This window comes from Chenopodium quinoa, unplaced genomic scaffold (assembly GCF_001683475.1).
Source record: "Chenopodium quinoa cultivar QQ74 unplaced genomic scaffold, ASM168347v1, whole genome shotgun sequence".
NCBI lineage: Eukaryota > Viridiplantae > Streptophyta > Magnoliopsida > Caryophyllales > Amaranthaceae > Chenopodium > Chenopodium quinoa.
This window is the reverse complement of record NW_018743987.1, coordinates 2,231,522-2,241,574: the sequence shown is the minus strand read 5'-3', so window position 1 is coordinate 2,241,574 and position 10,053 is coordinate 2,231,522. Positions and strand designations below refer to the sequence as shown.

Genomic DNA, 10,053 nt, shown 5'->3' with positions numbered 1-10,053 from the left:
TGGACAAGGCTAATTGCGTGATTAGTTCCTTGATTTTTGCTAAACGTTTTTGACTGATTACATTTGACCGTTTTTTCAAAACTGATTAATGGAGCGTTAATCATGCAAACGTTTTCACTGATTTTTTGCTAAACGTTTTGCCACGCATTAATCTTCTGTAACCGTTTTGAACGTTCAACTTATGACCGTTTTAATTGCGTGATTAGTGCCTAATTAAACAGCAGCAGTTACGTTGCAATTTTGCCTATAAAAGGCGTGTTGATTTCCTGTTTTTAAGACACAAAAAAAAAATACAGAAAGCAATCTTCTTCTCCTCTCTATTTTTCCTCACAAAAACAAAACCCTCGAGCAGTTTCTTTTCTTTTTGGTGTTTAGTTGCCCGGTGGTTTTGTGCAGTTCCACCGGTATAATTACAATAGAGAAAGGCTGTTTTATCCTGGGGAACATCCGGTTTAGTACGAAATGCTTGCACATTTTCAGGGCAGTGCCGTGAATGTTCTAAAGAAAGCGACATAGTCCGCGACTCAATCTAATTTTCGGTAACTTTGTTCTTACTGTTTTTGTTCCCGCAGTTCCGTTTATAACAAGAACTACCAACTAAATATGAGAATTCTTGCTTAGCTAGCTAACCCATCATCATTTGATCTTAACACTTAAGTAGATTATTCTCGTTCGAACTCGGCCGTCCTAAAGTGAACTCTAAATTCAGCAAACTATGATCAGCTGGTGAAAAACAGGCAGATGATCCAATCCTTTCTTGCTCCATGTTTGATAATTTCACCCCATTATTACAACCATCCACCTATAGTAAAACTCATAATTAGTAAATAATAAAACATTATATATTCACAGAATCACAGTTATATAAAGTTGCTAGCTTGTGAATGTGAAATTGTACCTGAGTTTGAGAATATAGGCTGTTCATCAAGGGAGTTCTGTCGTCTGCGTCTAAGGATGATAACCATGAACCTCTGCATATGTATCAATAGAAATGTATCAATGTCATTGCATAATGAATGAATGAATGAATGAAAGAATGAATGTATAATGATCAAGTCATCAACATCATACATAAGTAAACTTCATTCAACTATTGCTAAAAAATTGTGCTGATTTACTCTGTGCATAATTTATAGAGGAAAAACAAATGGCCTATTAGAGTAAATTCTCATTAATATTATGGCTTTCTTGAAGGTGACGGTTTTGGGCTTGACCCAAGTCAAGTAGAAACTGGCTTGTCAAAGATCACATCCTAGTATTACACACTTTTTTAGGACATCATTTTCCATAAAATATTTTTTATTTTATTTTTTTCAACAAGGTGACTTTGTCAAGCTTAGCTTGATCATAGGAGTAAAAATGCATACAATGTATTAAAAATATTTCCTTTTAACTCATCTTCAAAGTTCAAATAAATGTATTAAATGGTTTTAATATATAACTCTTTCTTATATATACTCTATACTAGAAGCACATACATACATTTAGAGCACTAGATATGTACAACCCTTGACATAAACAAAATTTTTGTGAGCTATTCAATCAAAAGCGAAACTTAGTACTCCTTTCGTCCAAAAAAAGTCGTGTTTCTTATCCTCTTTTTTTTTTTTGGACGGGGTGTTTCTTATCCAAATTAGCCTTGGAGTAGTTTGTAGATATAATATGATATATATTGAAAATCGATTTTAAAACATTTGGATCATTACTCTCAAGCTCATCAATACAATGTGACTTAATTGTTTACACGTAGCTATTGCTTTTTAGCTACTACCTCCGCTACATATTAATTGCAACAATTTGACACAAAGTAAAGAGGAAAAATGTCTGATCGTTGCACATAATATGAAATGAGGGTAGTATTCTGTTTATACAATGGAACTCAAATCACTAATCTAGTTGTCATTTAGTACCTCACTAGTTCAAACGTGATACACTTCATTCGTTCACTTCTAGTTGTAACAATTCGACTAAACCATGAAACCTTTATTTTTTGTCAGACTATTGCAACTAAAAGTAAACGGAAAACGTATAATTTTGAACCAAAGAAACATACTGAGTATACATATTCTATAGAAAATTTGTGCAACAATCCAATTATCCAAAGTGCTACCCTACATTAAATTTGCAAGCAATTTCCCACTTATAAAACAATTGAGATAGGGAGGACTAGCTCCATAGGATACCACCCGGCAGTCCCGCTAAATCAAGTCAACAATTAACATTAAATACAAGACAACATTAGACGCTGCAATTTTAAAAAATTAATTCATTATTCACTCGTTCAAAGATTGATAATCTAGTAAAAAGCCTACAAATTTAAAAAATTTACTGCAACTTCTACAAAGTTATTACATTGAGATTCGAGCTAAACTACTACTTGACTTTTTTTTTCCGCACTTAGGGATCTTGACATTCATAAATCTGACGGATGGGAATAAACAAAGAGGATAATTATAATAGTTTAATTATTGGTATTATTATGTGGAAGAATAAAACAAAAAAGAACAAACACTTTTTACACCTAAAAATCATAGATATGATCCCTTTTTCTTCTCCAAATTCAATGTAAGAGAAAAGATTTTTATTGAAAAATTAAATTCTAAAGTAACTATTTATTTATTTTTATTTCTTTTATATCTATATTCATTACACCATTAACAAAGAGAGACATAATATGTTGGACCCAAAAACAATCACCACCACCAATACAATTCTTGTGTATATATGTACATTGTGTCTATTATGTTTTGCATTCTTATTGTGTTTCCACTTTTTCTGGGTTTTACTCTTTTTGACCAAATAGAGGAAAATTATTTTGTTTTTAAATTTTTTTTAAAAAAGTATCAAAAGATCAATCAAAGTATTCAACCCTCATATCAAAGATAATAGACTAAAAAAAAGTAAGTGAGGAGTACAATTTCTATTCTCTACTCTATAGCAAGTGTCCACTTCCTATAATTGAGAAATTTAGACATGTATAGACTATAGTAGTGTTTATTCCGATAGTACCCTTAAAGAAACTCGTACGCTCCTCAATATCCAAAATTCTTCTTATCACATATATGTCACCACGTAGTGGTATACATAGATTGATCAATCACTACTCGATAAAAGACGGAAAAAAAAAAAAAAAAAAAAAAAACTAGAAGAAAAAATGAGCTTACAAATTTGTTGTAGGGGGAGGAGATGATGGGTTGAGAGAATAAGAAGGATTGGAATCAGCTTTTTCACGAGAAAATCCTCTCTCTATTATTCCTTCTTGATCATCAATCATCCCTGACCTTTGGTTTGAGCCCATTATGTCTCCCTCATGTAATGTTAGACCTGCAAATTCAACCCCATTTTTTTTTTCTTAGCTATAATTAATTTGTCAGAAAACAAAACCAAAAAAATATAAAAATAATAATTATGTTCTTAATTATGTTCTTTTGGACTAGGACATACTGAATGATATATAGAACTAACAGTCTATTTTTCCAAAGAGATATAAGTAGGAAAAATAGAATAATAATACAAGAGAATGAGTACTAAAAAGAAATTCCAAATCACCTGATGATGATAATGTGGCTTTGTCAGTGCTCTTCACTGTTCTATACATCTACATGTAAATACACCAACAAATAGAACAAATTATTTCTAGAAATTTAAAACCCAAGAAAATAAGAATAAAAAGGGTCCACATTATTAAGATTATTAGTATTATTCTTTCTATACTTGATGCTTCTTGTTTTCCACTTCCTTGTTTTCACCCTCCCACTAAAAAATGTAATAAATAATCTTAATTTCATGAAATCATTTACAAAGTACAATCATACTTAACTTTTCTAATATCTCACCTGTAAATGACTCTTGACATGGGCTAGGGTTAAATCCTTCACATTCATCAGTTCGAGCACCGATTTTGGCGTAGCTCCTGATAACAATCAAATTAAATAAAAGAAAAAAAAAATATATATATACATATAGGATTTTATCCATAAACAGATACAAAGCTAAATCATTTTTGACTAGCTTTGTATCTGTTGAAAAACCATTTTAGCTTTGTATCTAAAACTAAAATGGTTTTTACTTGATTTTTCTTAATTAACTGATACATTATTAAAGTTTTTTTTTAAAAAAAATAAAATAAAATAATTGTGTTATGATCGAGAAAGAAAGGCAAGCTTACTTTCATGGCCACCAAGTAATTGAACAGCATGAACAAAATGAGCATGAAGAGTAGTAGTCCATCTCATCCTAGGAGCTCTAACACTCCTCTTAACACCACAAATCGACGTCGCTATCCTCGAGTTTCTTTTGAATTCCCGGCCATAGATTTGAGGCTGATGATGATTAAGTTGGTGGTGAAGATGATGATGATTATAAGAATTACTACTACTATTATTATTATTATTATTACCACTATACCCTCTAAATGATGACATACTCAAACCATTAAAATGACTCATATGATCAAACCCTAAGCTCAAAATAGGCTGATCATTACCTAAACCCAACCCAACACTACTACTACTGATATTATTATTGTCATCGGTTATCTCACGACAGTTCATCTCACTACCTGCACTACTACTCCCCGACTCCGTAGTCGTGGCGCTCCGGTCACTGTAAAAGGTGACCGCCTTCATAACAGCCGAGTCATCGTCGGCTGTTAGAGAAATTGAAGGCGGGCTGATTTGAAGTGAGAGATCCATGTTCATATCAACACAGATCTTAAAAATCAATGAAAGAACCAAAAAAAAAATTGACACAACGCTAAAAAGGAGTGGTTAGTTGGTATAATAACTTAGGATAGATGATAATTAGATCATGAGTGCCTTATGATTTGCATGGGTTTTTAAAAACTCCAAGAAAAAGAAAGGAGTTTTTAGCTTTCTTTAAATTTTTTTGTGATATTAATAATATTTATAAATGTAAGTATACGGAGTAATAAATATTTTAACAGAGGAAACGAATTGCAGAGGATGATGAAAGGTTTGAATAGAGAGAAAGGTGTATTTAAGGATTCAGAAAAGTTGAGGTGAACAAATTAAAAGAGTAACTAACAGAGAAAGAAAAAGAGGAGGTATAAATGAATAGGTGTTGGTGGGTATTTTGTTATATTTAGTTTTTGGAAATTTCTGCAGAGGGAATGGGTTGGAATACGAGAAAACAAATGGGGTACTGTTCAATGGAATATTTTTCAAGGAATTTCCGATTTTTGAGTATTACTTTTATTTATTATGAATACTTGTATGTTAATGTTCTCATCATCATCAATTCATCTTAGTTATCCCTTTCGTAGCTCCCACTCCTAGTCATGTAACTCATGTTCTCTTTCACTAATTTAATTGTGGTGTTGTGCTCAACTTGGACCATTTACATGTTCTTATTGTGTACTTGTTACTAGGTTATTCTCGTGGCTGCAACGAGTGTATTGAATACAAGTAGATATATCATATACTTCGTATGTATTAAGTCAGGTTTTTTTTTTTTTTTTTTTTTAAAGTGTAATTATACTTGTATAGTTGTATTAATACATATTTACTTACGGGGGTAATATAGATATGGTAGGGAAAATGTTTGATATAATATTCTATGTTTTTCCTTTCTACTTATCGGTATTACTTTGGAATTAACACAATCTCTAATTTAAGTTCTCAATTACGTATATTTAAGCTATGATGGTTATGTATAATTACTACTATTCATCAATACTCTTTGAAACGAATCGTTAAAATATATCTATATATAATGTTAATTTTTTTTTTTGAAACCTATATATATAATGTTAATGATTAACTATCATGTCATCAAAGTTTTCTAATTCTTTTTCGCAAATAAAATAAATGTAAAAAAAAAAAATACATAAATAAGGAATATTTTATTAAGTGAAAACAATTTCCCCAAATAACAAGTTTCAAATTCCTAGGTTTGTTTTGCTTTTTCTTCGAATAATATCAATTATCTACAATATCTTCTGTATGTAGTTGCCTCTAATACTTTGTGAATCAAGTTTGTACCGTATATTTTTATTTTATTTTTATTTGGGAGTTGCATATAAAACTTTCCTAATTGCTATGTATGATAGATTTCTTTTATGTATGATAGATTTTTTTTTTTAAAAAAAAAGGGAAAAAAAAAGGATATATTTCATTAATCAAGTAGATTCTCTTGAAAATTGTTATATACACCCGGTATATAACAATTCTTACACTTGACTTAAATTAAGCTTGACATCTTATAAATTTTAAGATGTACATGTTATAGTTGTATGACCACTATGGGCACATTGAGGGTGGATATTCATACACACTGTGATTACATAATATTTTTTTTTTTTTTTGAAGGAAGCGTAGAGCATATTATTAAACTGTGATTACATAATAGTATAATGATATTAATGTCTTGAAATAACTTTCTTTTCTTTATTCCACAAGGTAAAAAAAAAGTAAATAAATAAAAATATATCTTTCAGTAAATATCGGATTTTTTATGGTTTGAATTGATAAATTAAGTATGAAAATAATGGCCTAAAAGAGGTGTATCTATTAAGACAAGTTTAAGTGATCAATCAAGAGAAATATATAATACATCTGAATTATTGAGCTTTCAATTTGTCAAAAAGAATAAAGAATGTAATACCTTTTTGTCCTAATTACAAAAGCCAATAATTCCATATGAAATGGAGATTTATTAGGTTAATTGTCGGAGGATTAATATAATGAGAAAATCATGCAAAGGTGATTTGATTTTGATTAATGCAAGAGAGATGATGATACTTTAATTAATATTCTAAAAGTGTATTATACGTTGTTTAATTATAGTTTCCAAAGTTGTGGTCAGCGCCTGATGCGCTCTAGATTCTCCGGGAAGTGGAAGTCTTTTATCTGTTTGTGCGAGGACTTGGCTGTAGGAAGCATACTAGGAGTAATACTTTATATTATACACCTAAATAATTACTATAAAGTTTTTATATGTATAATATTGTATTGATTGAGTACAAATTGCTAACTTAGAGTGAAGTATTTCTGAAATTATGCTTATTACACACGGTCAACATGTCTCACTTTGGGCTTGCTCTCAAGGTTGTCAAATGCTTGTGCTCTATATTCCTTATTCCTTGCGTTTGTCTCATTCTTTGGCTCTCTATCTCTCTTCTACTTTCTATTTTATAAATTTAATCGGCAATTCCAAGTTTATCTTCATGATTTCTTTTTTTTCGCACATCTAAGCCTATTTTCGTCATTTTGCGTGCTGAAAGACTCTACTGTAATTTACTTGTACTTCTATGCCTATATGGACCTCATGACCTGTCCTGTTTTCCAGGTTATCCACCCAAGTCATTACCTGCTAAACGGTACATATTCATCTACCCACCCAACTATCGTTCCGTTATGTTCCCACAACTGACTTTATGGCTTAGGGTTACGGCTTCCTTCCCTAACAGTCCATTTTTAAGGAAAGCCTTTTTTCTTAGCTTAGCTTTGCTGTTTTTGTTATTCGAAGCATTTCTTTGTCCTGGAATCGGAGACCAAGATTGAAGATACTCCGACCTGATATTCTCCGAATCCAGCTCGAGGTAAGCCATGTGATACACATTAATTTACTTTGCTTTGTTTCAATTTCACATACACAATACCAATTCCAATTCCGTACTTTCCTCTTCATAGGACTCATGGTCAATTGCTGATTTGGGTAAGCGTTGCCGATTGAAGACCCAACCAAACACCCATTAATTTCATGTATTTTAATAAAGCTTAAACATCAAGAAACACCCAATATTCATAATTGCATTACGGGGTCGAGTAATCTCCTACCTGTCAACCGTTCACGCAACCTGGCACATGACTCGACATCCTAGTATTACATTTGCTTAGTTGGCAAAAAAGATTGACATTGCAAATAAATCATAAAGATCAACTGGGCAAGCCTCAAATTTAATTCTGCCTTCATCCTTTTTACTCTTTCTAACGACTGCATCTTGACATCTTGGTACACCAATTAAGCCTAAAAATCAGGTTATATATTAGTACTTTATATACATATGGGATGCTACCTTCCTTATATTTTCAAGTGTTACAATTGATCCATGCATGGTGCTAGCAAACTTAAAAATTACCCATAATATTATTTCAGTTAGAGTAACTCAGTGTGTTGAGATTAATATTGTTCTTTATCAACAAGTCAAATATCTATCTTGCTCTAGAGTATTAAGGGTGTATGTATGTCGTTATTGTTACTGATTTTAATATTGATAACCTCGCTAACGTAACACAACAAAATAGTAAGGAAATTGCAGTTGAAGAAGTTTTAGAAAAGTGAGATCGCTAAAAAAACGAACAGACAAACATGTGACAAGAGATGCAAACGCTTTCCATTAATTGACAATTATACAAGTTGAAGAAAGATTAACTCCATGTTCATACAATTGGATCGAATAAACGATTGATCTACAATACATGCTAAGTAAACTATCATATCGCTTGGCTACTAAACTAAGGAAAAACTAATAAAGCTGTAAAGAACGCTTACAAGAAATGAAATGATTTGAATTGATTGATTGGATGATGCCTTTCTTTCAGGATTTTTCTTATATTTATAGGCAAATGAATTACATTTCCCTCCATGATCTCCTATATAACCTTTCATCGATTACAACTCCTAGGCTCCATACTCTATTATTTGAACTTATTCATCCCTACTAATAAACTATCCTAATCCAGTTTTGCTTAGTCTCTTGAGCCTTCTCCTTGAGCTTTAACACTTATCCATACTTAGGGCCTGTTCTCATTGACAGAACTGAACTGATCTGAACTGAGCTGAACTGAACTGAGCTGAACTGAACTGAAATGAATATTTTATAAGAGAAGGAAATTAGGAGCTGAAGTGAACTGAACTGAATTTCAACGTAAGAGAACAGGCCCTTAGTTATTACTCTTTCATCGCAGAACTGCATTAAACTCATAAACCATAAAAGGTTATACATACACTAGGTGTATGTGGGCCATATGTACATTTGGAATGTGTCAACCTATGATAGGTGGTTAATTTGGGGCACAAAATAAAAATTTCAAATTATTATTTTAAATTTAAATGAAATTTTTTAGTTTGAATTTCAAATTCTATTTCTATTTTCAAGGTATATTTGATGGTCCCAAATTCTCAATTACCCCCTTCTCTCTCATCTCATTTTTTTCAATAATTTCTTTTGCTTCCATTTTTGTTCTCTCTTCTGTTCATCATGTTCTACTTAGTTTCTATTTCTTTTATAGAATTTTTATGTAATTGCTTAACGAAATCTACTTTCAAGTTTGCTTCAACAAAATAAATTGAATTTACAAATGCTTAAACAAATGAGTCTATTTTACAAATTTCTTTATGTTTTTGTTTAACATATAAATTATTTATTATATAATTTCTCCATTTTTTGCTTAAAAATTTGTTTATTTTTTACAAAAATTTTGTTAAATATGCAATGTTTTGACTAACAAAATTGTTTTATGAAATTTTCTTTTGTTTAGATTTGTACGAATCTTATGTTTGAAACTAAAAAAAAAGTTAATTTAATTTAATTTTTCTAGATTGTCTTATATTTTTGCTTTCATGTTGTTGATTTCTAATAAGTTTAGTTTTTTATTTTATTTTTATTTTTATTTTTTATGTTATGTTTTTCATTAAGCAATTTGTTTTTAGACAAATAGAAATATATTGTCATCCTAACAATGTAAATTAAAATCGATTATAATTTTTCAATCATGTTGTATTATGAAATTGGAATATCATAATTTCTGATTCTCTTCATTTTTCCCATATTATAAAACATGAAAGTTTTATATTTCTTCAAAATTAGATTATTAAATACTTGATTCTTCATGAAGAAACACAGGAAGCTTTTTGATTTATCATAATAATAGATTAGTAAGAAATTAAACTTATAGTTTAGAGTCAAACATCAAGCTTTTTAATCCATGAAACGTTTAAAGTCCATTATTATATGATAATTAAAATTGAAATTAAAACATATTCTGGGGAATAAATTTCAAGCATATTATTAACGAAACGATTGTAAAT

At 30.4% G+C, this 10,053-nt stretch overlaps 1 protein-coding gene across 1 annotated transcript; it reads right to left on the bottom strand.

Annotated features, from left to right (window-relative positions):
• Positions 1–301: 301 nt before the first annotated feature.
• On the bottom strand, positions 302–5,752 carry LOC110690138 (probable transcription factor KAN4). Its single transcript, XM_021866965.1, has 6 exons — positions 4,169–5,752; positions 3,837–3,913; positions 3,550–3,598; positions 3,165–3,324; positions 899–971; positions 302–802 (listed from the first exon to the last, which is right to left on the bottom strand). Exons 1-6 carry the CDS (start codon positions 4,698–4,700, stop codon positions 647–649), a joined length of 1,047 nt encoding a protein of 348 aa, XP_021722657.1. The 5' UTR covers positions 4,701–5,752; the 3' UTR covers positions 302–646.
• Between the last annotated feature and the right edge of the window lie 4,301 nt (positions 5,753–10,053).